We start from the raw sequence: 27,513 nt of genomic DNA on the forward strand, positions 1-27,513 counted from the left end.
CTAAAACTAATGCAGGCTACAACAGTGCCGGAATAAATCCTACCTTGTTAAAGGCTATGCTCAATTCTTATTAAATTCATTTTAGAGGTGTTGATTAAACTCATTTACGACAACTTTTGGAGGCTGTAGTTTGTGGTGCTTCATATTTAGTTTAGTGATGTAAATGTGGTGGGCAAAATATTAGGCACCACAGCCTCCAAAATGACCAAAAATACCTGAGTATAACAGTTTCAGAAAAAAAAACTGAACATTGTGACCGTCAAGGTAGGATTTATTGTTGGATTAGACTGAATTAGCTTTAGCTAAATGCACGTAGAGTGGGAAGAGCTTGCGTCAAGGACTGTTGTGCTTGACCAAGGAGACTAAACTTACTATAACGCTACTTTTAGATAAGTAGAATTCGGACTGCAATGTGTTAAATACCATGTATTCAAGTTCACGTTGTATTTTAATGAATGAAAATTAAAGATCTGAAGAGCCATCTTGCATAAAAGCTGCATAGTCATGCTAGAGAGAACCAGATTAACAGCAATTTGCAGTAAGAGCCAAGAATTTGCCATTCATGTTGGTCAGCGGGGGCCATGATTTAGTCTTAGACCTGCAATGGCCTGCTGAATGATAACACCAGTGTAACGTTAGCGGTTATACTACGAGCCTTAAAACTCACATTTCACGCCAAGAGCAGGACGCTATGGCCTCTGGAGGTCTAGTGAACGCTTAACAGGTTAGCTAAATACATTAACTCGCCGGCTAACGACTAGCAAACATCCTTCACACGATTAGCAAGTGGTTCGGTTAGGTTAATGCAACAACAGAAAGGCTGCGGACCACATTTACAAAACAAACGTTTATTGAATAAAAATAATGCGAAAAGTAAAACAATACACCGATAAACAAGAAATGTTGCTCTTTCATTGAGGAGTGGGTGGCCCTTAAAAGGGCCTTTGGGGTTGAAGTTGGTAGCCAGCAAGCTAATACTCTTGGGATTGAGAAGAGGCCTTCTTTCCCGCCTTGCCGGAGCTCGGTGCAGACTGGCCGGTCTTCTTGGGCAGCAGGACGGCCTGGATGTTGGGCAGGACGCCTCCCTGGGCGATGGTCACACCGCCGAGCAGTTTGTTCAGCTCCTCGTCGTTGCGTACAGCCAGCTGGAGATGACGAGGGATGATACGGGTCTTCTTGTTGTCCCTGGCGGCGTTGCCAGCCAACTCCAGGATCTCAGCGGTGAGATACTCCAGGACGGCGGCCAGGTATACGGGGGCTCCGGCGCCGACTCTTTCAGCGTAGTTACCCTTACGAAGGAGACGATGGACACGGCCAACAGGGAACTGGAGACCGGCGCGGGAGCTGCGGGTCTTGGCCTTAGCACGGGCCTTTGCTCCTGTTTTGCCTCTTCCAGACATTATCGGTTGTCGAATATGTCTTTCAACGAATCCACTACAATCGTAGGTTTATAAGCTATGAGAAAGAAACAGCCACACAACTTGGATATAAACCCCCAGCTTCGCCCCGCCCTAAGACGCGATTGGTTTTTGGAATTATAATAGCCAAGTATGATTGGTTGTGAGAGGTCAAAGGGGACAGGAAGTCAGTGACTATTGGTGTAACTGTTCTGGGGACAAACCAATCACGATGGGGCCTACAGAAGGAACAAAGGCGATTGGCTGCTGTTTTCCCTGCTTGCTGTGAATGGGTCATATGTAAAGAGGGTACATAGAATTGGACATAGAAGAAGACCAATCGAGTATCTTCCCTCCAGCTTAAAGTTTTTGGCGGTTTTGTAAATTGTGCAGTAAAAGTAAAGCAATCTAATGCAGAATGTATAAACATTGGTGGTCAGTTTTATCAGTTTATTGGTAAACTTGGCTTTGTTAAATCTATTATCAGATCATTTAAACATGTTGGATAGTTGACCTGTGAGAATAATGAAAGTGCCACACTACATAAAGAGGATACACTCGAGTAGATATGAAATTATTCACAGGCTGTGAATTTCATATCTGAAATGAATTGTATTCCGCATGGGCTGGTGGTAGGGATACGGCCCCTTCTTACTATGTCAGAAGTCATTTTGCTGCCTTTTAGACAATGACAATGTAAGCTCATTTTAAGTAGCTCCACACAGGCACATTTGACATTTATGCCATAAAACAAAGGGCTTTAGGGTGACTGAAACATTTATGTTACCTCCTAAAAAAATACAATCCAGAGTCCGGTACAGGCTAAGTGATGCTTCAAAAATAATTTATTTGCAATAAATTAAACATTTCAAATATAACAACAGAAATCATATATATCTTAAATTTAGCAGATGCTTTCTGTTTCACATTCCAGCCATGTATAATGTGCCTTTAGACAATGAATTGGCTTTGTTCATTTCTTCAGCATTTAGAATTGCTTGTCATTTTGTAAAGCACATGGTATACGTCCATCAGAGTCCTTTGGACAGCAGCGGCGCCACCTCTGTGATCCCTTTTAATAGCTATCCTTTTATTGATGTAATAGCTATCCTTTTATTGATGTAAATCAAAATAATTATTAATGATAACAATAATTTGGTTGTTCTGAAGTCCCATGATTAATGCAGTCATTTAAAATATTTCTCCTTTTCGTCTGACAAAATGTATGTACACTTTTACACACTGGTTCTGTTTGCCTTTGAAGGATGCAGCAGTTTTCCTCATATCTCTAGCCCTGAGTATGTCCACTCCATGCCTCAGCAGAGCCTCTCTGAACACACCTCGAGACCTCCAAGTTCCTTTTTTTCCAATCTAAACTTGAGAACTGTTAATGTGTGACTTAAATTTATTTTAAAAGTAATACATTATGATAATGCTCCTAAATGTTAATACAGGATAGGTTTTGCTATGTTTAGTTTATGATTATGAGCCAATCACGTCAGCATTTCCTGCAAATGATTTTGCATGCAACCCACACAAGGCATTTTGCACTATATATGCAATCTTGCTGCACAGTAATGATACGTTATTGCAATAATGAAAAGTCCATATGAGCATCAACTGAAGTCTCTATAATGTGTTTAGATGCACTTTTAACTTAATTGGAGTCAACAGGAGCCACAAGGAAAGCAGGAAATAATCATGGGTTTTTTTTTTTACTGACAGAAAAATGTCAGAATTTAAAAAGTTTAAATTCACTGTCCTAAAGAGCTTAAAGAGCCTGCTAGAGATCCAGGCTGGCTGAAGTTTCAAAGGCAAACTGAAATGCATTATAATATTCCACAGAAAGTACCATTATGAAATAAAAAGTACAATAAATATATTATCTTTTCTACTTAGAGATAACATTGAACAACATTCTAAAACCAATGTATAAGCAATTGTGAATGGACATTAAAGCTAGATTAAGACTGATTTTTGTTCACTTACTTAAACTATGTGTTTAAAATTACATTTGTATGGAAAAAACACACAGCAATGTCTATTTTACATCGTAATGCAGCTATGATGACTTGTTTTTTAGGGGTAAAATAAATAGCACTTGTTTCATGAGAACCACATAATAATAAATCACCTTTATATAACCCAGGAATTTTACATGTGCTGTTAAAAAAAGGTCCAAAGTGCAACCAATAGCATCATACTGGCATTATATATCATTAAATAGTGAAAGAGCATCTCCACCATCCGTCACAATCTAACACTCCCACTATAGTTTGTGTTCAAACAGGGCGCAAGACATTTAATTGTAACCATTACCTTCTCACCAAGCAGCAGATTTTTCCTCGAAAGAATAGATTTCATAATCACATTTTAACTTCAGTGATGTGATTAAACATGACTTCTGTCCTGAAGGTGCAACAATTTCTCTCCAGAGGAAAGCCCTCCCAGAGGTGTCCTCCTTTCGAGATGTACAGACGACAACCCACCTGGGGTGTTCAGCCTGTCAAAGACTGGACTCTTGCAAGGTTTAATAGTTCTTCTGACAGTAATAACAGAGACCTTAGAACAATCCTGTTAAAGTCAGGATGACCCATGTCCTACCCTAACAATGATAATCAGTTATCCAGTGAGCTCGCTCCTCCGTTGGTAGAGGTGGCTTTGCCTTTTGACTTGCCTGATGAGCGGAAAGAGAAGCGTTTGATGAGGCGCCGGGAGAAGCTGCCAGACTTTTTGCGGCTGCTGGTTGCGGCAGCAGCAAAGTTATTACCCATGTTGGAGATGTCTTCATGGGATTGGCTGAGGCAGGACTCCTTCTCTCGATGTCTTCTGCGGAACAACAGCTTCGACCCACTCTGTAGAAAGCCCACTAGAGGAAGCAGACAGAATACATCACTGTAAGTGGCAATCCATAATTGCAGTATTATTATCAAATTGATATTCAAATAGAATTTAGCAGTGATTCATTCAAAACCACTCTGGTCTGGTTGGGTGTATGTTGCAGCATGGCCTCCAGAGGGCAGTAGCAGGACTTTACAGGCAGTCATGTTATCTGGCCTGTAAATCAGTCACTGCTCAACTGAAGTTTTGATATAATGTAAGGCTATAAAAGGCTATTTGTTTGCATGTAAACTACACTGCACTGGTTAATAGAATAGCAGTGACTAAAATGAAAATAAAAACCTTTTTACATGGACAAAAGAATCCACACCTATTTTTATAATTGATGCTTTAATGACAAGAGAAGTGGAAACATGCAAAAAATATATGTATATTTGAATTGCTGAATGTTGTGTTTACAATTAGCATAAGACATTACTGAAAAATGTTAGTGGAAACGGAACCTCTGCCTCTGATGATTTTAGTGCACAGACCAAGAAGGAAACTATGACGACTGTGTTACCTTTATGGTCCTTGAGGCTGCGGGTTTCCAAGGCACCAGTGGAACCAGTATCTGACTCCACATCGTCCACAGATGGACGCTCCGACACGTCGGAGGGTGTGGTTTCATCTGGGTCCTGGTGATGCCCTGCTCCGTAATGGTTGCCATGCATGGCTGCATCCATTGCTGCAGCGTAGCCACTCGATAATGCACAGTCATCTTCTGAGAGTGGAACCTGATGAGTGTTAGATATTGAATCAAATTATGTCCTTTTAAAAATGTCAGTTAAATTAATTAAGGGGTAACACAGGAAGAGAGATGGAAATGTCTAAGTATTTATTAGAATCGCAACCTAAATCACTGCTTAAGATGAACACTAAATGTTATAACTATCATTTTGCACATCTCAGTGACTTGTGTCAGGTTTCAAGTGTAGCCTCTTGCACTGAATACATTTCTACAGGCTTTCAGGCCAAAATCAGGTCAGAAGACTCTCATTCTGCTATAATGTGGTCCAATGTGGGGCTGTGATGTGGACTAAATAACTGGACCAAAATGGACTAAACTCATTTTGCCTGGCTCCATGTCATTGTATTTTATATTCCTTAAATGTATGTTTTGTAGACTTTGTTAATGGCTCATATACTCAGAGCGAAGTTAGCTAAAACATCAAAAAACAAAACCGAGCTGAAATATTATTATTATAATTTATAAAAATAGCAGTGCAAGTAACTGACATCCTACTGACAAGTGCCCAAATACCGAAAATGAAGTTTTCAAATCAAAACACTTAAATAAATATACTGTGCTGTATGTCTAACATAGTAGAGAAGAGTGGCTCACTGTTTTTGTTTTAAGAGTGATGGCACAAATTCAACAAGCCACTACATTCGACACAGTTTCGATTCTCTGACCTTTGACACACCCGAGATGATCAGTGTGCTCCTTTTTGTTGGTGTCTTCCGAGCTACTTTGGAGGCGGACTCTGTCAGCTGCCGAATGGCCGTCTCTGCAACAGGATCCAGGCCATTAGAGAGGCGGCTGCTCTCTGAGCAACAAAAAAACAAATATGTCAATCAGCACTATACTATAGAAATATATTTTAAAAACTCCATTGTATCAAACTAGTTTATCAGACTTTTTTGTACTTTTCTTTGTAAGTAGTTTCTTTGTGTAAACATATTGAAAAACTACAATAATGTTTTTGAACAGGAGTACCTGCACAGAGAGTGCGTGAGGTGTACTGAAAAGTCCATTACTCTCATGTCGTGTTACACTGCAGCTCGCTGCTTATCCTACTTTGCATCTGTTATGTAAAACAACGTCTGGCCTTTAAGTCTAGGACTCACTGCTGGGGTTGGGGCTGCCTTTGCCATCTGACAGGATGGTGGGTTTCTTCTCCGTCACCTCCACTTTGGATGGCGAACGCAAAGGGGAATCACCTGAAAGGCATCACAACTATTTTATGTCATTGTTAATATTACCACAACATTCTTTTATCTCTTGTTGTACACCCACCCTGGCACAATGTAATACTTTACTCTGTAAATGTACCTGGACTGCGTTCCAGTTTGAGCCGAGACTGGATGGTCGTGACAGTGGTGACGATGGTTCCATCTGGCATGATGGTTCGGTCCACATCGACTTTCTTGGTGGGGGTGAGTGAGGAACGAATTGGCAAAGCATTGTGGGCGCTGCGAGGCTCCTCTGTTTCCACATACAGCAGCTGGAGGAGTCAAAAAAAACAATAAATGAACTTGTCTTTGAAGAAATTTGTAGACTAGTTGGCTGGTGAAAAAGGCAAGAAGAGATCTGAGACGGCTATTACAGGCATGACAAGCTGTTATACAACACTCCCTCTCCTTTTGTTGTGAATCTTTGTTTCATTCCAGCTTGCTTGATGTTAGATAATAAACTGTGATGTAACTGCACACTTCAAAGCAAGAGAATGGCTTTGAAAGAGCTTTCCATAATTTTACAGAAATGCGCTGCATATTGTCACTCACCTCTGCGGTGATGGTTGCGTTTGGTGCCAAGCCGTGGCCGGGGCTTATTGACAGTATATGTTGTCCAGTAGGAACTTTGCACTGGAGGTCCAAGGCGATGGAGGCGTGGCCAGGCAGGAATTCTATCCAGATTTAAAACAAAAAGAAAGTATTAACATAAAAAAAAAAAAAAAAAAAAAAAAAAAAAAAAGCCATTCCTTTACTGTAGTTCTGAGGCCACAATGGGAACGTCTCCTGACATTTTATACCCGAAAAAGGTTAACAAAGACCATTACGGTGAGCCTGCCAACAGTGCATTTTAGGCATCTATGATTTTGCTTAAGCAGTCTAAACATTCCTGCTGATCAGGTTTCTGAACAGCAGCCAATAGAAAATTGTTATCGAGCAGCGCCTTACGTTCCCTTTTGCTGTTCCGCTCCAGAAGTCTTACTCTCAGCTCTTTGGTTTCTAGGCCCAGCTCCCTTCAACACACAAGAAACAACTGTGTTAGAATTAAAGTAGAACCCCACAATGAATACATTAATTGGAACAATGCGACTTCTTTCTGATTTTCCGTTGGCTTCAAATCTCTAGTAATGCTCTATTGCTCTATGCTCTATTAACATTAATATTCATACTTACTTTATGAGCAACAACCAAAGTTAAAAAAAAACCTTGTTAGATATTGTTTATTATGAGTGTAACCCTCAAAAATACAGCTAATCTGCATCATCATGACTGTGTGGTTTAATCAGATTTGATTGGCATTGACCAAACAACCCACCAACTGTCATCAGATTCTGATTAAAAGGTTGCTAAATCCTGATTGGTGCACAGAAGTACATAAATATGACACATTAACAGCAGTTTTAACATTACAGATGGCATCTTACAGACTAATTTCTTCACTCCATTGCAGTGGGGTGTTGGGGTTGCTGGGCACAGACAGGAAGCGTGTTGTCCTCTCTGTGGAGGGTTGGTCCAGGCTCAGGACACAGCACAGCTCCCCTGATCTAGACCACTGACCTGCAAACACACAGCGACACAGTGAGACCTCGGCAATCGGCAGGAAGCTGGGCGGAAATGATCTGACGCTGAGGGAAAATATTTTACCTTTATTTAAGGTCGCCCTGAGCTGCCGGAGCAGCAGTCGTCTCACCAAGACACTCTGAGATACAGAGTTCAGTCCTACCGACAGATGGTCCATGGGGGCCTGGGAGTGTGCAGAAAGAGGGTTCAACAGCAAAATCAGTTTAAGCACAGGATTTATCATGAAGCATCCAGTCATAACAATTTATTTATTAGTTAGTTAGTTTGTCTCATTGCTGCAAAAAAACATATATTTCTCACCAAAGGACTGGATGCACAAGTCTTGAGGTTGAGGACCATGGCTGGCTGAGTGCTGAACAGAGTATCCTCTATTAGTCCCTTAATCATGTCTGGGTCTGCCCCACCCTCAGTGCCCTGAGGAAAAAAAGAAGCAACTGATTCCTCTCTGATGATAAACCAATATGTGTTGTAGCAGGGGAGGTCAGCAAATAGAACGTAATTGTTTACTGTCGCTTTAATTTAAAAGCCATTTAGTTTGTTCAAAAAGCATTGCACCTTTGGGGAATTGAACCAATCCCAATATTTCATACTTACATTTGTCTTGACTACAAAATATAAATTCTAGACTTTTATATTCTTGTTTTCAGATTCAGTGGGTATCCCTGAGAGCTGTCTTCAGTAGTGAAACCTTTCTTGTGCTCAATATTTCTTTTTTTCTTACTTTATGGACTGTCTCAGACAAAAGGCATTAAATGGCATGCACACTGATGTAACAATATTCAAGAACGGCATGTCCTTCATGACTCACGATGAGTTTAATGGGGTGAAAAGTAACTCACATGCAAAACATTACATATTGACTGAGATTTATGCAGAGAATTTGACAGAGAGCGTGAGCACAGTCTCAGAAAACATGTGCATAATGTGTGTTTCCTTTTCTGAATGTATGCAACCTTTTAGTTTGTAAACTCTAAACAGTCTCAGGACTGAGGCCTCTGCTGACTACATGAGGTGGGCATATCATATTAATGGTATCAATATCAGATGTTCTCACCTGTCTCTGCAGCTTGCATGGAGACACTGTCAGAGTAAATGATGGCTGCTTGGCTAGAGTCCAGGATATCAGCAGACCCTCGTCCTCCACCTCCTCCAGACACACCACCACCTGATGGAGACAAACAGCAGGGTTGGAAAACATGTTAGACATAGATGCAGACAGCAAGTTAACAGGCAGTTACGTTAGATTATAAGAGTAATATAGTAAGGGTTCTATGTGTAGCATTATCTCATTAATAAATAATTACCGAACTATTTCATTTTGATAATTTAGTACAACCAAGGCTTCTTCCTAGAAGATTGGCAGCCTCTTCTAGCTTCTACAATACATTTTACATTATAAAAGACCAGGTAACATTTGGCGAGGACACTTCATTCTGGTGCAACAATAAAGGTTTCTCATAATGCTAGATGGTGGAAGGAGTGAAGTGTACTTCCAACATGCTCCAACAAACAAACACCACTAAGACAGGAAGCAACAGGATTTATGGGAAATGGGTTCTTAGTTTTGATAAATACTTGCCTTACTGAAATAAGACAGGAGCGATTGATTGTCATAACTAAATAATACTATTATAAAATATACTGAGATTCCACATTTAATGACAATGTGCAAATTGCAAAAATCCAGGTGGCGTTCTTTTGTACCTTTGCCACCAAAGGTGCAATTGTGATCTGATAGGTGTCCATGGAAACGGCAGCATGTGACTGCTGGGTTACCGTCACAGGAAATGTCACTGTGTCCACCCAACACTTACAGTGTAAAACCTGTAAAACATGAAGAGGTTGACAAAGGACAATACTGAAATGGGACAAAACCTTTTCTCTGCCTATTAAAATCCACGTGTGTTCATCCGCATCTTACTTGACTTGACACAGAAATCTGGTCCAGGATTTTTTGTCATGTATTGCTCCAGTTAAAATTTACTGGCCGACTGGCTGAAGATGTCTGCTTGAGAAGTTAATCCCTGCATTTGTTACATGTAATGAACATGGATTCCAACAATTACTTACCATTAGGTGTGCCGATTGATCAGTGCAGGTCACACTATCTATTGCAGAGGCAGCAGTTAACTGGAGACTGCTGTCAAAAGTGATCTGGATGGAGCTCTGGGAGAGACAGAGGAAGAGAACAAACATCCTAAATATTACATAAGAGAAAGAGGAGAGACACTTAGGTATGACATAAAAGATTTTGTACTGCAGTGATACAGCCTTTAATGCAGCTGGTTAGCAGTTAGTCATAGTCCTTGTGGATCTTTAGTATATATTTTAGGTCAGTAGTAAATGAAATTGCTGCTGTATCATTTAAACTAAAATGCAAATTACTGGGGCATCTCATGAATATTAAGTGTGGCTGGTATCAGACATCAAAGAACTTCATTGATCTTGGCTCAGAGTGATTGGACGATCACTCACACATGGTACTGATCACATCATTCACATGCTAATCATACAATGTAATCCTTAAAAAACAACATTGCCATTTGTGTGCTTCCCTTCTACAGCAACCTCACAATCTTTGCAGAAAGAGAAATTTTCCTTTAGGCAAATTTTGTGATAGAGTCAAGAATATTAATGTGTAATTATTTTCTCATGCCAAAGGTTCAGCATTACAAGGTGACACTGTTAGGTCTGATGCTGAAAATGCACATGACTTGATAAACAGGCTCTTGCAAGGTGCCATAATGTGTATAGCTGTAAAGACGCTGTTGCCAAGAAACATGAGATTATTGTATTTACAATGCTTGGCAAAGCACGACTGTGGTTTAAGTCCAGGCAGCTCTGTGGATTTGTGCACTCAGATGAGTAGTGCCTGAAGATACTGGCATAAAAAAATCCAACATATGTTTGACCAAAGGGTGGTAAGGTGTACGTTCAAGTTAATATGAGCTTCTGTAATAATGCAGAAGTTGTGGATTCCCTCTCTCGATCAGGCTGGTGAGAGTACACTGTGCCTCAGCCTCACAACAGCATACATTATAAAGACTGCATCAGTCAATGCTTAGTCATGCTTACAGCGAGGATGCTTTTATTGTATGAGTGTTGGACTTGGAAGACACCCCTCACAAGAGGAATTAGTAAGAAAGGATTCACCAGAAACGTGGCAACACTAGTGGCCTACTATCACTGTGTGAGTGTGCCAGAGGATCTGTTTCAATAGACGGCTTTAACTGGCTCAGGAGATGCAAGTGAGAGAACACAAATCCCCTATTGTCAGGGCATATGTTCCTCTAGGTCCAAGACCAATCTCTATCAAACACAACAGTGGAGGCGAAACGGAGGTGGGAGGATGATATAACAAAGTTTGTGGTGTGTGTATGTGCAGGCGTGTGTGTCTGTGTGTGTGTCAGTGTTCCAGCCAGGAGGGCAGGAAGCCAAGTGCAATGCTGCAAGCTTACGTGGGTTCCCTGGACCAACACCGCAGTCACATGACTACAGCGTACAACCGGCTGTGTTTACTTCGGTTGGCTGGAGCCTCTCAGTCACCCAACCGTTCATTTCATCCAAAGTGCTGAACAAATATGATGTGATGCATTTCGGGTTGTGAGGGCTTTAGATAAACCCATTAATCACAAGGTTCTGATTGTGTGTGGCTCATAGATGTGCATTACTAAACGTTTGTGTCACAGTCAAACACCAATGGCATCTTTGCAATTTGGCTAATTAGTGTCAGTACCATGATGTGAGCTAATACCCCTAAATGTCAGTGTTTTTTTTTTCGAATACCCACATTCTGCAAATGGCTACAAGATGCCCCACAGTATTACAATTTTCATTCCTAAAAACCCTCAAGTCCTGACCTAAATGTATGACAAGTCATAGCACATTTACAGCACAGATTTACGGTTTTATGTCAAACATGCTAATCCATGATGAAAAGAAACTGACAACTTCTTTTTTTTTTTTGCAAATTCCTTTAGGACACACAGCAGCACAGGCTTGCCAATATGTGGCAATCAAAATCTTGCATGCCTGAGAGTCGGTTGGGTCATCAGATTTTCAGTCTTTGTTGTTTCTGCCAGGGGGTGCTGATATAATGCTCTGTTAAGAAGCACTTTCTGGGCTGAACTATAAGGCCAGCTTCGTATGTTTTGGGTTTTACAGTGGTAGTTTAACATTTTGAAGCATACAAGTTTGGCCAGAATGGTACAGCCATCACCCAGTTTTTAGGTCTATAATGTCCCTGTGAAGTAAAATATGGCTGGAATATGTCTAGAATATCTAACTGGTAGTATGTTTGTGGTTTTTTATTCCTTCAAAAGAGTTTACTTAGACATTTCGCACCCATTGGCTTCTTAGGTAGCCACCTGGTGCTCTGTTGTGGAAGAGGCTACAGAGCTTATTTTGTCATGGAGAGGGCAAAGCTAGTAGCATAACCACGTATTTGTCCTTGTCAACCACCGCTGTTCAACTGAGTGTGTATGTGGAGGGTATTTCTGGAAATAGACAGTTCCTGAGGACATCCATGGTGTCACTTCAGATTTGTCAGCGTCACCCCTTTGGGTCCGGCTGGCTGAACGCCTCAGAAAAGCATGTGGGTCAACCAGAAATACACTCCCCCAGTGGCTTTTGTTGACCCTCATCTTCCTTTCCTGCCTTTTCCTTGTGTAGCATGTAATGAGGTTCAGGCTACAAAAAGGTGCAAACTTTGTGGTGTAGAAAAATCTATTTCTAATGGTTCTTTGTTTGTTTTTTTACTAAAAAAAACAATAAAACATCTAACATTCATGTTTTGGAATTGTTTGAAAGGAAAACATTTTAGCCTATATATACAAACACACTGGTTTGATAGAATGGCTGTAGACTCTTAGTCTTGTTTTGCTGTAAACTGCTGAAATCTATAAACCTATTGGCCATTAATCATGCATTGCTGGATTTAAACTGATTTTGAGTAGGAATATGAATTTCAATTGATTTTATATTTCCAATTTGTTATTTATTACAGCATTTTGAGAACACATACATAAAACTACTAAATGTAATCTGTCAAATACAGTACATTAATTAATGGAACAAGACTGCAAGGACTCCTATACCAAGCATTTAGGATCTAGCTTCACTTCACAATTTGTGCAGGTACTATATAAAATTGGAATACTGCATAATATGTGTCTCCATTTTAAATGCTGAGTCAAAGGAGCAGTCTTGTAGATTAATGCCTGCCAGAGAAAGATTGTAAAATGAAAGTAAATTTTGGTTGTTAAAGGAAAACTGGCATTTGAATTTGAATTTCATCAGCGGCTGTGACTGAGGTTAGTTTCCTGCACTATCATAGCAAATGAGCGCTGAGTGCTTAACGTCCCCTGTCGTTAAGAAGAAATCTACTTGAGCATAATCACAGGGCATTAATCATCTACCAGCAGCTCACAGTCAGAGAGGGAAGAAGTGAACTGTGGCCTCAAGCTAATCACCAGGATCTTTATAATTGCAGATCTTGAATGGACAGGGAGCTTCCTTTCCTGCAGATGCACACTTGTATGCTCTATTAGTCCTCCTCTACCACCCACTGAACCCAGTGACGATGGCTTGACATTATGTGTCAGCTGCAGATGCACACAGTCTGACGATGCTATTATGATCTGCAGGTCCAAAGAGGCCAACCAGTCCAGTGCTTCAAGACTCCTGCACAAACTAATCCAGCCAGAGACATCTGAACAGCTCCATATCAAGTCCCCTTGCCAAGGCAAGATTATATCCAGAGGCTTCCGCAGTAATACTTCAGCAGACAGACATTTTCCCTGGATAAACAAGTGAGTCATGAAACATGCTGCATCATGGGATTACTGTCCAAAGGTGCAGGAAGTGCTTTTTATGTTGCTGAACAGATTCATGTGTCTTTAATTTCTCTGTTTAACCTGCTCGTGTTTAAAGTGGAACCACAGTGTGCAAATCATGCTTATGGCTTAATAATTGTACTTAATAAGTGTTTACAGGCATACAAGCAAATCTAGTCAGCTGGTAACTCCATGGAATCACCATAATTTAACCTAACATGCGGGCTGTCACACACGTGTGTGTTTATGCAGCAAGAGGATGTCCTTCTGTTGATAGCGGGTGATACATCGCTGTTTATAACCAGCTGCGATGAAGCCTCAGCCAAATCCCTGGATTACAGGGACACTGGAAGAGTGAGGGGGGGGTCTTCTTAGCAACCCTATAAGTCATCATCATTAGACTAGAGGTAGACTTGACATATCTTCAAAATTGTGAAGAACCCAGCTGCAACACCAACCACTCCGCTTTTCATCCTGGGGTTGCAATTGTCTCCTCTAATCTATATCTTAAGTAAGGCACTCACCATCTCTTCAGTCTATACAAAATCCTCTAATTGTATTAATACAAATCTCTTCAAGAAAGAAACTGAATGTGGCACTAACACCTTGTCTCTTGTCTCTACAAACAGATGTACAAACCCAAACGATGCTTTAGCTTGTTCCATTTTCGGCTGTTTACTATATTTATGTAACAACCCCCAACGTCCCTGTCAGGATTCAGCCCGCTGAAGCATTTTTTAGTCTCGTCTTGTTGTTTTGAATATCGGACTTCAGGGGTCAGGGTTGTGTCTCCCCTCTGGGTCTCCCTTTGCTACTAGGACACAGCATTTTGACGACACTCAAAATGCATGAGGTGTTCTGTAAGCTAGCAGTGTTTAAATGGACCCACATGAGCATTGGAGGGTTTCTGGCTTACGTCACTCTCTGCTGCAGTGAACAGAATATTGACGAGTGCAGCCAAACCAGACTTCTGAAATGAGTGTTATTCAAACCTACAGACAGTGACCCACTGACACTTATGAAATCTTCATAATAAGATTGATAGAAATTGCTATACAGCCCTGCTTTATGAAGCTTAATAGCTATATAAATAACAACAGACAATCTTTATCGAGCACTTTTTGTCTTGTGACGACTTTGTTTCTAGCTGACGATTAATCCCAAATACTCACAGTAAGATGTGTTAACATTAACAACAAAAGCAAAAACCTTCCAGCTACCCTCCCTGAGCGACTAGAACACAATGGCATGTGTCATTCGTGCAGAAAACACAGGTCCTGAAATGAATATCATGTTTCACAATTATCTTAAGAGCGACCCAGTTTTAAAAACCATTATGTGATAGGCCACACTAACAGGCTACACCAGCCTGTATGTCATATTAGCTCCTTTTCCACATCATTTCTTTGTAAAAACTCAATTGTCCACATAAGATGCTACAGGCTAATTGGCAAACTTAGAACCTAGTAAGACTTTCTGAACCTTTTTACCACAATTCTCATAGGAGCTAAAGCACTGAAGAGGTTATGATGATGCTCTTACATGTGATAATTTCAAGGTAGAGCAAGTCAGTCAGTCACAATAAACTGAGGCTGGCCGAAAATACCTCTGCGTTACAAAAATCTAATAAAAACACAAGGTTGTGTGTTGGTGTGGGTATAATGCTACAGATAACAGTGAGAAAATGAAATAAGAGCCAGGAAGTCCAGTTTGAGTATTACATCCTTCACTGCTTAGTCTCTGAGCCAGATGTCAGAAGTCTTACATGAGCATTGCCTAAAGTGTAGAAAGTCAGGGAGGCCAAAAACACGTGAATTTGACGGCCTCTTTGGCCATCCATACTAATCTACCGAGAATGTTTGTCATATAAGGGGCGGGTGATAAGGATGAAATTTTCTATCACGGTATATGTAATTTTATAATCACAATATCGTGATAAATCATGACATAATACATTCTCTAAAAAAATGTATTCATTGCATTGAAGTAAAAATCATATAAAGATCCAATTTGACCTTGAAACTGTCCTACCCATCGATTTACAACATTGCCTACAATGGGCTAATACTTCCAGAGATATGAAAGACATACTGTAACTATGATGGTATAAATGCTGTGGCAAAATCTCTGACAGTAGACACATTTATCTCTCCTCACAGTGTACAATATATGGTCATATCGACCACACACTGATGAATCCCTCTAGCTTTCCTGCAGAACTGAATCTGTAAATGTTGCAGGTTCCATGTGTGAAAGGGGATACTGTCTAATAACTAAACCTGAACTGGAGGGACTTCAAGATTCAATTGGACTTCATTTATAAAACATATTTAAATTGCTTGTTTAAAACCTGAATATATTTAGTTTACTATCATATAAGACAAAGAAAAGCAGCAAATATTCACATTTGAGAAGCTGGAACGAGAATGTTGCTCGATTGATTGATTATCAAAATAGTTGACGATACATTTTCTATTGACCTATTTCATGGAGGATATATATGGATATTTGTACCAATTTTCTTGTAGGCATTTTGGAATTTAATTTTTCTGCTACAATGTTTCAAGTCTTATTATTATCTTAATATTATCTTATTATTTGGGGTTTCACAAGGTGTTGAGTAAAAGCAGGAGAAAAATAATTATTAGGAACAAATCATAACATAAACATATGTTTTGATTAATAATTGACTATAAGAAAGCCACCCTAATACTTGACCAGACATTATGAGGCCTGCTGAGGAAAGGGTTTTGCTGAACCTTGTTTAATGCTCCAACTTTCCATGAGGGCTCATTCAACTTGCCTTTATTTGGATAAATTTCAACATAATTATTTAAAGACCTCTGTCAGCATCAATCTTAAATGCTGCAGAAGTACTTAGGTTAATGCTATAAAGGATTTGCGTGCTAATCCCCACATGATGACATTGAAGCCGTATCTTCATCGCGCTGTGTTCCTCCAGGGAAGCTCATGTTTTGCCTGATGTAGAAACATAATCATGAAATGCAAGTTAGAGGAGAACGTGAGTCTTCTGGACCATAGTTTAGGCGATTGCTCGAGTGTCTGTTTTCGAAGTGGCCACAGCAACATGCCTGGCAGGTGGCAGGTGCTTACTGTATGTGAGAAGCAAAGAATGCAATGTGACTCGCCTGTGGCCACTTAATACTCACCACAAACCCCCACAGCAGGTTTTTCCAGTCAGGTTTTTAGGAAGGAGGTGAAAACCCAGAACAAAAGGTGAACAAACTCTCAGTCCAACAGTACAGTCAAAAGCACAGAGTTAACAGGCTATTTTAACACGTTACAACTTAAAAATGAACACTTATAGGGTCAACAAATACTTGTCTAATGTCTAATATAAAAAGGACACTATGGAGACCAAGTATGTGACCTTTAAGTTACAAGAACAAGGACTGTGTCTACAATCACCAGGCCTCTTAGACTGAGTCCTGCAGGTGTCTCTATTTAACAAGACATGTTTGTGATTTCTTATCTCAGTATCACTTTCCAAGTGATTGGCATACACCCCAGACACATTCAGTATAACAGATTGCTCTGCACGCAGACACAATAACTAACAAAGATATCTGCTAGTCATTGTGTTGAGGGAACTCGGGAAGCTTTGGCTCATACACTCAGTTCACAAACTAAACACCACAGCTTGTCTCCTCTGCCACTGACGCATTTACCCAGTCTGGAGAATTATCTTACAATAAACATCATATACGTTATCACTGCCGGGTAAAAGCCTTGGATAGACTTCTTTCAACCTCCTCTAGTGGGGTTTTAAAGCATTTCATAAGCCTAAAGGTCATACAGTCATCATAGATCAAACCCACAGAAATCAATCAAGGCATGAGGTTCTTACATACAAAAAATATCCATGACAACCTCATTTTTAAAAACACAACCCCTGAAAAACAGCCTATCTCATTTCTAAGCCTTGGTCATGTGTTCAGTCCTGCTAAAGGGCTATTTAAAGTTAAATTACCAATTCTATCCCAAGTACAGCTAAGTTGTATTGTGATTTATGTTTCATGTTCACCTGGAAACCCCATTAAACTAACTCTCAATAAACACACCAACGTTCACCCAAGGTTCACTGCAATGTTGTGGAGTTTCTTGGTAACTGAGAGCAGCGAGAGGTCACAATGGATCAACTAATTAGGCCATTGTAAGATAACTAAGCTGACACACTCCTATTTACCGCCAAATATCAAAGAGAAGCAGTTTCTAAGAATCACACCGCCCTGTCGACTGACTGGCACAAAAGTGATTAACACTTTGATGAAAACAGATACAGGCTAAGCTCAGCAGGCTTAATGCTGCATACCAACACGTGGTATGCAGAGAAAATACACACAGAATCTGAGACCATGAAGGATTCACACGAAGAAACATGAACATGAAGCAACCACTGTCTTCAAAGCTCAGTGAGCTCCTCTTACCCTAGTCTGTGACAGTACAGTGTATAAATCACAGCAATGTTTTCAGACTGTCATGTATCCATCTCATAGAAGGCGTTGTCCTCTTAATGACGGTCCTAAAGACCGAATCAAACAATGTCAGACGTTAAAGGAATAGTTTGACATTATATAATAATAATATAAATATGCTTATTCATGTTCTTGCAAAGACTTAGATGAGACGATCAATACCACTCTCATATTTGTATGCTAAATGTGAAGCTAGAGCCAGCAAGCAGTTAGCTTAGCTTAGCATAAAGACTGGAAACAGAGGGAAACAGCTAGCCTGGCTCTGGTGAAGATTTATGTTTTTTACTAATAGAGCAGGGTGGTTGAAATCATAAACATGTTATTAAAAACAATATTTGTCCTATATATCTCAATAAGGTAAATGTAAGCAAAAACAAAGTAAAATAATTAAATTAAACTTTAATGCAATGAACTGTGTTCCACTGATATGTATTACATCAGATAAAACACAAAACATACTTTTTAATTACGATTTGCTCGGAATCGTTAATTTGGAGAGCAGAATTTTGTAAAATGAAAACATATGATGATATAATACAACAGATATACACGATACCCCTGAACTGATAAATGATCGTACTGAATTATGGCCCAGCCAGTAATAACTACTATTCTAATGTGAGGAACAAAGTCATATTTTAGTTTCACTTCTGTCTGTTTTGTATATTTGTTAGCAGAGTTTTTTTTTTTTTAGTTATTGATATTTTTGGTTTAAACCAGTCCAGATCAGTTGATTAGATTACGGTGTCATTTTAACAACTGTTGTTGACTTTTGAGAGTCCTGAGAAGAACATGTACTGGTGAGCGAGTCGGACATCTTTCTAATCTGGGTGCTACAACCAGGCAAAGAGTATCTTGAACAAACAATGACCCATTCATTTTAGGCTCCAGATGTATTTTTTTCCAAACCAATAAGCAACACTTGCATCATCACTCAATGAGTATTTCTCCAAAGTGTTTACTTGAACATCTGAGCTGAGGCTTTCAGTCAGCCACGGTGAGGTGACCGTTGAGCGTGTTCACTCTGTGGATTGATCTGACCCCTTTAAACTCCCCGCCAACTCATCTCTCATTCAGCACACACACACACACACACACTTCTAAGTGGGGGGTAGAGGATACATCTTCTCTTCCAGTGCTCATAGGAAACACCAGACTGTGTGGCAGACTTTGATTCACACACATCAAAGGAACTATTTGAAAGGAAAAGGACCTTTAGAAACTTATGATAAGCCTCTAACATGTGCCGGACTACCAACTGTCTGGAGTACTGACCACACTGAATCCAATATTTATGTGTATTAATACAATTTGATTAACTTTGCTTTAATGCTGACAGTAAAGATTATGAGATGCAAGGAAGGTGAGATAACCACTCTTTGTTTTGAGCAGCAACACTGATTTTGCCTCTTGCCAGTGTGATCGAACACATCCATTTCCCCCCACAGGCCGGGGTATCAGACTATTTTTATGAGGGCGTGGGTGTTCATACTGAGGCTACGCTGACTGGTCTTGCCTCTCCTCTATATGTGCATTGATTCAGAGCTGTTACGCAAGACTGTGCCCCCCATCCGCTTACCGATTAGACACTCCAACTCCTACACCTCCACCTCCCTGCCTACACAAACGCGCACACCAACTGTATCAGCCCTTGCTATTTAACCATTTATGCCTGTGGAGTAACCTTAGATGTGCTCTTCTACACACTGCCATCATGTTTATTCAGCTCTCCTTTGCAGTGTGATTTGTGCTACATCTCCTCCTCTTCAAGATCTCACATTAACAACTTACCCCATGCCTGCAAGCTTGCTCATTCAGAGCTTTCACCCAGGTTGTCTGGAAGTGCTCCCTGAAGGACTTGAAGGAGAACAGAGATGTCAACAAGCCTTTAACCCCGGCCTCAGATGCAGGTCCCCCATCCCGTCCCGAGCGGAGCTTCAGCAGGAAGCCCCACAGACCTCCAGCCTGGCTCTGATGTGGCTGCGTGAGGGAGGCTGTGTCTCTCCCGTCCTGCTTGGCTGTCGTCCTGGCTCTCCGCAGCCGCAGTAGGGTCAGCGAATACTGGAGCAGCCATCCCAGCACAATGAGCAAGGAGGCTAGAAAGAGACCCACCAGACACAGCCAGCCCAACTCCTGGAGCTCCATCACCGTCTCCCGGAGCCTCTCATATCACCAGGTCCAGATGGAAATATCAGGACTCACTGTCAGTCAGGGCAGATCAGCTCCTTTTAGCCTGTGAGAGGCAGCAGTCAGTGTCAGGCATCTTGATTCAAGGGGGACTTACAAGTTATAACAGAGGAATACCCCAGAATACACAGAGCATACACCGAGATGGAGGCTATGACCGCCTTGACTTTAATTTGCTTGTTTTAGATCACGTCAAGACACCAATTTGCGTGTATATGAAGCAGAAGCCAATGCACTAAAAACTGCGTTAAGGTTACGTAGATATCGGAGAACGAATCGTGCATTAGCAAAGAGGACGTTGCAGCGCAGGTTAGCGGGCAAAACTCAGATAAGCAAGTGTAGCTTCATACCAACCTACCGTTCAACTTGAACGGTCCGAGCTGCAGGCTGCGGGGAATCGAAAGCAAGGCATCGGTACCATGAAGCTGGCTTCGTGGGGATATGCAGCGCTGCAAACAACTAATGTGTTTGTTCCGAGTCATCAGCGATGTTTTGACTGGTGTCTCTCTGCTGTCATCAGTTATCTGGTCAAAAACAAGCCTTCTGCTCTCTGTTAGTGCACTACAGACTCCGGTGGGGTTCAGACCTCCGCTGATCGCACCCTCCTACCTCTATAGCCGCTCTACAATGATGATGGGACAAAGGACAGCGGCGGCCTTCAGGTGGCGCTGCAGGGGAGGAACGCAACAGCAAAACGGAAGCGAAGTGCAGAGCCTTCAAAATAAAAGCAGAGCACTTAAAGCGTAAAACAACCTTTTGCAAAAATGATTACCGACCAAGGAAAGCCGGCAAAAACTCAAAGAGGCGACTGTTCTGGTTGGTGATGTATGTCAACAACACACACATCCGGACAACGAGAGCTAAAGTCGTCACTGAACAGTCGATGATTTCCACTGACACCGTTTTTAAAACCATCGTGGCAGAGAAGAAAAACTATTGACCGAAAGAGTAACAGTCTGTCCTGGGACACTCTGAAAATCTAGTCTCTGTTTTGTTTCACTGAACATGTTTTTTCATTTTATTGTTGTGTATTGATAAACAATCTGTCTGTCGTATGTAACGCAGCTGTAATGGCCGCCATGCTCACCTTTTAACTCTGTTGTGAGTCAGTGTTTTTGATGGCGGCTCCTGTGTTGAGGACCTTAAGTGTGAGTACACAGATTCACTTTTCATAAAGGTACGTGGCTCACTGTGTATTTGTTTTTTAATAGTTTTTTGTTGTTGTTTATTTGTTTGTTCTTTTGTGTAATGTAAAATATTGTTAACTGTTTACAATTCAATATTTCCTATTTTAATATATTTGAATAATAAACTGTTGTGTTTTATCCACAGGGGAAAAAAAGACAAAAGACGATGATGACAATATCAACTGGGTCCCAGTGGCCCTGTCTTGTAGATGGGCCCTTAAAATCCAGCTCTAAAACCTTAATTACTGTTGTTTACATGATGCATAGTAAAGTTGTGTTTGATCAAATTTACACACACTAATTTCTACACAGGAAACTGGGGCCAGGTGGTATTATTCCAACATAAGAGTTGGTTCATGGGTCTCTAATAAAGCTGCCATCTATAGCATGCAGGTTGTTCTGTATTTCATGGTCCCCTGTACACCCCCAACAAGTTAATCCAGCCATGCCCATCTATCCTAACTAACTATGGTAATTTTGAGATATTTGTACTTTACTTGAGTGTTAATTTTTTTTTGCTATGTTATACTTCTACTCCACTACATTTCAGAGGCAAAACTTACCTGATTACTATTACTAGTTACTTTTCTGATTAAGCTTTTTCATGCAGAACAGATGATGAGCCTATAGGCCTATGCATTGTTATAGATTAAACACTCAACTGTATATAGTTTCAAGTAGCTCCACTTCAACCAGCTACAACAGTAATATGCTATTTACGAATTAATGCCACAGTAAGAATAACCCAATAACTTAGTGTATGATTATGGTATTATAACTCTGAGTGATGGGCCACTTTTTTGTATTATAAGTACTTTTACTTTTGATATCCAGTTAGGTGCATTTTGCTGATGATACTTGGCTATGTTTGGCCATGTTAAATAAGGTCACAAGTATACCTTTTCCCACTGACTCCTGTATTTTAAGGAGGCTGAAGTTTTTAATTGTAGGTTTTTTTAAAAATATATTTCATTCAAATGGTACATTGCCTCTTCCACATTTCCACAATCCCTTTTGATGTTGTTTATGTTTCATTTTAGATTCTAGTTTATTTATTTACATCATATAAACTTGTTCTAATTTTGTCATGTACTCTCATCTCATCTCCCCCTGCCAAAAGGCTGGTTGGAGGAATGCAAAACGTGAGCTACTGGCATTTTATGAAAAGAAAGAAAGAAAGGAAGAAAGAAAGTGTGTGCTCTAAAAATTACTTTTTGGCGACAGGTGGCAGAAGTTCAATATGCCAATGACACGGCAACCACAGAAGAAGATGTCACTTCCGTGTCAACACCGGTAGTGACAGGAAGCTGTTAAAGCTGAACGCTTGTTTACATCTGTGTCAAGTGAGCAACGACGATGTACAGAAAGAACGGTCTTAAAAACAAAGCAAATATAGTGATAGTTTGTAAAAGAGATATCACATTTTATGCATTCACTAAAGACCATTGTTTCCAATAATAAAAAGAAGAAGCGTTGCAGACGTTTTTAATGACATTTTATTTTGAAGAGTCAGCGGAAGTACCACCTTCTCGTATCACTCGAGACTCAACGGTTGAACTGATATCAGACGTGGAGTTAAGACAACCGGGCAGTGGACAGATAACAGCTTCACTAATCCGTAATGAAAGATGGTATGGATTACTATTGTGACTTATGGGCTTATTTTTCTCTGACACCGGAATCACGGAGATGTATTTTGTATGACATGTTTTTACTTCAGTGAAGACAGCCAAAGCTCGTTCATCGATCGCCTGAAGGGGCAACGTCAGATTAGCTAAAAACGTGATTTGATCTGTCAGAAACAGACCCACCATAATGTCTCCTGTACCCGTCCTACCGTTGGTGATTAACTGTTGCATGTCGGCACTCGGCTGCTTGGCCACGTTGAAACTCATTCCTGCTTTCAAAGACCATTTCATCTCAGCCAGATTGTACGGAATGGACCTAAACAAAACAACAAAAAAGGAAGTGTGAGTCATTTTCGTATCTGCCCTATGATTTGGTATCCTTCGCTTTGTGTTTGATAATATGTTCGGTAAAATATGTCTTGTTTGGAAGTCAAATGTGCTCTTTTCCTGCCCTAATTCTCGCTTTGTTTCTCTTCCTGGTCACTCCTCTTTGCAGTCCAGAGTCCCAAGGAGTCATCAGTGGGACGGTCTTCCTCATCATCCTCTTCTGCTTCATCCCAGTGCCTTTCCTTAGCTGCTTTGTAGGAGATCAGTGCATGGGCTTCCCACATGATGAGGTGGGTCGATTGATGTATAGTTAAACCTGTGTGTTGCTCTCAAATCTGAAGTCCAACTCTGTGTTCTCTGTGTTGTTTTTGTTGGTCAGTTTGTACAGCTGATTGGTGCACTTCTAGCCATCTGTTGCATGATCTTCCTGGGCTTTGCTGATGACGTGCTGAACCTGCGGTGGAGACACAAGCTCCTGCTTCCCACCATGGCATCCCTGCCGCTGCTCATGGTCTATTTTACCAACTTCGGCAACACGGTCATCGTGGTGCCCAAGCCCTTCAGAGCCCTGCTTGGGCTGCACCTGGACATGGGTGAGCTTTGCGGTTATTTGCGGCGGGTAGCAGCAAGGAAGCCCAGATGTCCTTTTACCCCATTCACATCCTCCAGCTCCTGCTGGGGGATCCCAAGATGTTCCCAGACCAGATGGGATATATAATACCTCTAGCATGATCTTAGCCTGTGGCCTTTTTACGCATTTTCAACTGGGAGCCACTGAAAATTAGTGCAGTTGAAATGAATCTTCCTTGAGAACATAAAGCAGGACATGCATAAACATTTTGGGGAAACACTTTGTGTTTTGTCCCTGCACGTGTTACAGTTAATGTAGGAAACAACAATGCTGTTGCATTCATGTACAGTCATTCTGTAAATTATTTGATTTAATGATCTTCTGCAGGTATCCTCTACTACGTCTACATGGGAATGCTTGCAGTATTCTGCACAAATGCCATCAACATCCTAGCAGGCATCAACGGCATCGAGTCAGGTCAAGCCCTGTTTATCTCCGGCTCCATCATCGTCTTCAACCTGCTGGAGCTCGGTGGTGTGTTTCCTTTTTCATCATCAGCCTTTACAGATCACACCCTTTACACTGCAAGTCAAGAGTGTGTTGGAAACGGATGTTCATTTTACTTTAAAATCCTTTTTAAACAAGAGAAACTAGATTGGAAATAAGTGTGGTTATTGTTTCACATCCGCAGAATTTGTCACCCTTTTCAGACTGAATGTGTTACTGTGCGATTAATAAATGTGGACATTTTACAGTCTTTCCTGTTGCACAAAAATTCCTCATAACATGCAAAATGCTGAACATGTTTGGTCTAACATCTGGTTTGTTGTGTTATCCAATTTATCAGGAGATTACCGTGATGACCATGTTTTCTCCCTCTACTTCATGATACCATTCTTCTTCACCACATTAGCACTTTTTTACCACAACTGGTAAGTTAAACCTATTACCTGAGGCAGTTTTGTGAAAAATGGTATTATATTTGATATGCCGGTGCCCCTATATCCTGTCATCTTGCAAACTGTTTCGTCACAGGTACCCCTCATCTGTGTTTGTGGGAGACACTTTCTGCTACTTTGCTGGGATGACCTTTGCTGTAGTCGGCATCTTAGGACACTTCAGCAAAACAATGCTGCTGTTCTTCATTCCTCAAGTGGTTAACTTTGTCTACTCCTTGCCTCAACTTTTTCACATCATCCCCTGTCCCAGACACCGGCTCCCCAGGTAAACTGCGGCTCATGGACTTTGTATTTGTTTGTGATATCTATTCATTCATCATTTATGCTGATTATCTACTCTCAATGTCGGTCTTTCTTCCTTTTGTCTTTCTCCCGATATCACTGCTAATGGAAGGCTGAATCCAGACACAGGCAAACTCGGGATGAGCTACTCCAAATTCAAAAGAAAGGACCTCTCTAAATTAGGACACCTCATTCTGAAGGTAAAGCTCTTGCACTTGTGTATTCTCTTTTTTACTGATCACTTAACCATTTTGTCTAAATAAAATCAGAAAATGGTAATAAATGTGTGTCAGATTTTATCAGATGGTTAAGTTTGACCAGCAGTCAAAAACTCAAAGATATTTCTTTAAAAATTATATAAAACCGAGGAAAGCAGCAAATACTCACATTGGAGAAGCTGAAACTAGACTTACTTGCTTATTTACTTAAATGACTGAGCAATTAGCAAAATTGAAAATTAATTTTCTGTCTCTCGACTTTTCATTTAATCAACTAAGTGTTTCCGCTCTATTTCGCTCACATTGTCAGTGTACAGTATCAGAATGCAGCAGCATTATTTGGGTTTGCTCATGTACTGTATGCACATCTTGCACATCATACCCACAGTCCACTATATGCTTGTCGGCCCATGCAAGGGCTAGCATGTACCCTCGATACATGAAAGCAAGCAGGTAGCAGCGTGCCTGATGGTGCAGATGCAGTATAACCTTAAATGCTGGCAGACTAGTTAGTATCACAGACCAATCTCTGACCTGATTAAACTTGAATTCCCCTATTAATTAGCCAGATAATCAGGCACAATTGCCATTTTGTTTCACTTCATTATATTACCACTTGAACTGCTGAAAAACGTACAGATGTGGGCAGCGATTCAGAGGTCTCGTACCAGGTTACTTATTTAAAAAGTGCATGTAGTGAGGATTGGTCAAGGCAGGTAAACACACGTTAGGCAGACCAGTGGCAGGCTTCCATCTGTGTTTATTGGTTGATAACAATAATGCCTTTAATCCCCAACAGGTGGCAGAGTTATTGAAGCTGCAAGAGGTGCGAAGAGGCCAGGAGGGAGATGATGATTTTATTGAGTGCAACAACATGACCTTAATAAATCTGGTACTGAAATTACTCGGTCCCACCCATGAGAGAAACCTCACAGTCATCATGCTAATCATACAGGTATTACAAAGCACCTGGAATAGTGTCAGTCGTTGGGAAGTGCCTGAATGTTTCACCGGATGCTCATTTCTGTGTCTCTCTCTCAGGTCATGGGCAGTGCAGTGGCTTTTGGGATCCGTTATCATCTGGTGCGTCTCTTCTACGACGTCTAGACAGCTCTCCGGGAAAGAGGAGAGAATCCTGACTGAGAAAATACGATATTGTTATGGAACTATTTTACAGGCTCGTGGTTCATCTGCCTTTTAATAGAGTCCATTACCTCACCGTTATTTTTCTGCCTCAGACTCTGCCTGCTGTAAAGACCCAGTGCAAGGTTTAAAGCTATATTTCACTTTGGTAGAACATTTTCACATACAAGCATAAACAGCAAAGGGTCTGACATCAACAGCAGTACGGTTTGTTATTCTCCTGTTTTCAGTAATTACAAGCAGGGAAATGTAACTGGATCTTAATTATCTTGTGTGTTCACCCTGAAAGTATATTTTTGTACTTGGTTTTTTAAAGGAAAGTACAGTAAGTGGGGATGACTTCTGCTCTTCAGGGCAGCCGACATGAAGAGCTGGCTGCTACTAAATTGTTACCATCTGATAACAGATTTATGGATGTATGTAAAAAAAAAAATATATATTAAAATATTCACACAGTGGTCCATTGCTTGAATCTGCTGTTGAAGTAAAAATGGCCTAGGGAAAATGTACCCACTCACACTTTGTTTTGCATAACTATCAATCCAAGCAACATGGGTGGGAAAGTTAGTACCATTTTGTTTGTTTGTTTGTTTGTTTGTTTACCTCAGAACAAACACACACTGAATGGTGATTGTGAAGAAAAGATAAGGAGGCTATAATCAGTATTTTTATGACTGATATGCATTTTTTCCCCCCCAAGGGTTCAGCAGACACGTGACAATGTGAAGTCAACTGGCACTGGACTATTTTGCTTAGGAATGTAACTACAAGCGGGAAACTGTTTACTGTTGATGAAAGGCTCAAACAGAAATAAAAGCTGAGAAAATTAAAATATAAGATGGCGCCATGCTCATTATTATTTGCAGC

The 27,513-nt window shown here is 40.7% G+C and overlaps 3 protein-coding genes across 5 annotated transcripts; 1 reads left to right on the plus strand and 2 right to left on the minus strand.

The window, feature by feature from the left end:
* Positions 1-832: 832 nt before the first annotated feature.
* Positions 833-1,508, minus strand: LOC122888869 (histone H2AX). The gene has a single exon (XM_044223831.1). It carries the CDS (start codon positions 1,398-1,400, stop codon positions 972-974), a length of 429 nt encoding a protein of 142 aa, XP_044079766.1. The 5' UTR covers positions 1,401-1,508; the 3' UTR covers positions 833-971.
* A 716-nt stretch (positions 1,509-2,224) lies between these two features.
* c2cd2l (c2cd2 like) lies at positions 2,225-20,958 on the minus strand. Of its 2 annotated transcripts, XM_044223826.1 has the most exons (15): positions 20,690-20,958; positions 19,936-20,377; positions 9,885-9,980; positions 9,519-9,638; positions 8,869-8,979; positions 8,115-8,228; positions 7,878-7,977; positions 7,658-7,790; positions 7,182-7,246; positions 6,786-6,907; positions 6,334-6,505; positions 6,129-6,221; positions 5,694-5,827; positions 4,801-5,014; positions 2,225-4,266 (listed from the first exon to the last, which is right to left on the minus strand). In XM_044223826.1, the coding sequence occupies exons 2-15, from the start codon at positions 20,287-20,289 to the stop codon at positions 4,016-4,018; spliced, it is 2,079 nt and encodes a 692-aa protein (XP_044079761.1). In that variant the 5' UTR covers positions 20,290-20,377; positions 20,690-20,958; the 3' UTR covers positions 2,225-4,015. The 2 variants fall into 2 exon arrangements, with proteins under 2 accessions (XP_044079761.1, XP_044079762.1); XM_044223827.1 differs by lacking the exon at positions 9,519-9,638 and having other exon boundaries at positions 20,690-20,956.
* Positions 20,959-21,246: 288 nt separating this feature from the next.
* Positions 21,247-27,483, plus strand: dpagt1 (dolichyl-phosphate (UDP-N-acetylglucosamine) N-acetylglucosaminephosphotransferase 1 (GlcNAc-1-P transferase)). Of its 2 annotated transcripts, XM_044223829.1 has the most exons (10): positions 21,247-21,508; positions 21,664-23,149; positions 23,643-23,763; positions 23,853-24,066; positions 24,432-24,578; positions 24,892-24,976; positions 25,080-25,268; positions 25,398-25,485; positions 26,303-26,458; positions 26,545-27,483. In XM_044223829.1, exons 2-10 carry the CDS (start codon positions 23,007-23,009, stop codon positions 26,608-26,610), a joined length of 1,209 nt encoding a protein of 402 aa, XP_044079764.1. In that variant the 5' UTR covers positions 21,247-21,508; positions 21,664-23,006; the 3' UTR covers positions 26,611-27,483. The 2 variants fall into 2 exon arrangements, with proteins under 2 accessions (XP_044079764.1, XP_044079763.1); XM_044223828.1 differs by lacking the exon at positions 21,247-21,508 and having other exon boundaries at positions 23,029-23,488.
* The last annotated feature ends 30 nt before the right edge of the window (positions 27,484-27,513 follow it).

The sequence above is a fragment of the Siniperca chuatsi genome, linkage group LG14 (genome assembly GCF_020085105.1).
Source record: "Siniperca chuatsi isolate FFG_IHB_CAS linkage group LG14, ASM2008510v1, whole genome shotgun sequence".
Classification (NCBI taxonomy): domain Eukaryota; kingdom Metazoa; phylum Chordata; class Actinopteri; order Centrarchiformes; family Sinipercidae; genus Siniperca; species Siniperca chuatsi.

Coding starts and splice junctions, on each gene's coding strand:
- dpagt1 (XM_044223828.1), top strand. CDS start 23,334: ATGTCTCCTGTACCCGTCCTACCGTTGGTGATTAACTGTTGCATGTCG. Junction 24,579..24,891: donor CAACCTGCTGGAGCTCGGTG/GTGTGTTTCCTT, acceptor CCAATTTATCAG/GAGATTACCGTGATGACCAT. Junction 25,486..26,302: donor TAGGACACCTCATTCTGAAG/GTAAAGCTCTTG, acceptor AATCCCCAACAG/GTGGCAGAGTTATTGAAGCT.
- c2cd2l (XM_044223826.1), bottom strand. CDS start 20,289: ATGGAGCTCCAGGAGTTGGGCTGGCTGTGTCTGGTGGGTCTCTTTCTA. Junction 6,908..7,181: donor GCGGAACAGCAAAAGGGAAC/GTAAGGCGCTGC, acceptor AAATCTGGATAG/AATTCCTGCCTGGCCACGCC. Junction 4,267..4,800: donor CAGCCTCAAGGACCATAAAG/GTAACACAGTCG, acceptor TGCTTCCTCTAG/TGGGCTTTCTACAGAGTGGG.
- LOC122888869 (XM_044223831.1), bottom strand. CDS start 1,400: ATGTCTGGAAGAGGCAAAACAGGAGCAAAGGCCCGTGCTAAGGCCAAG.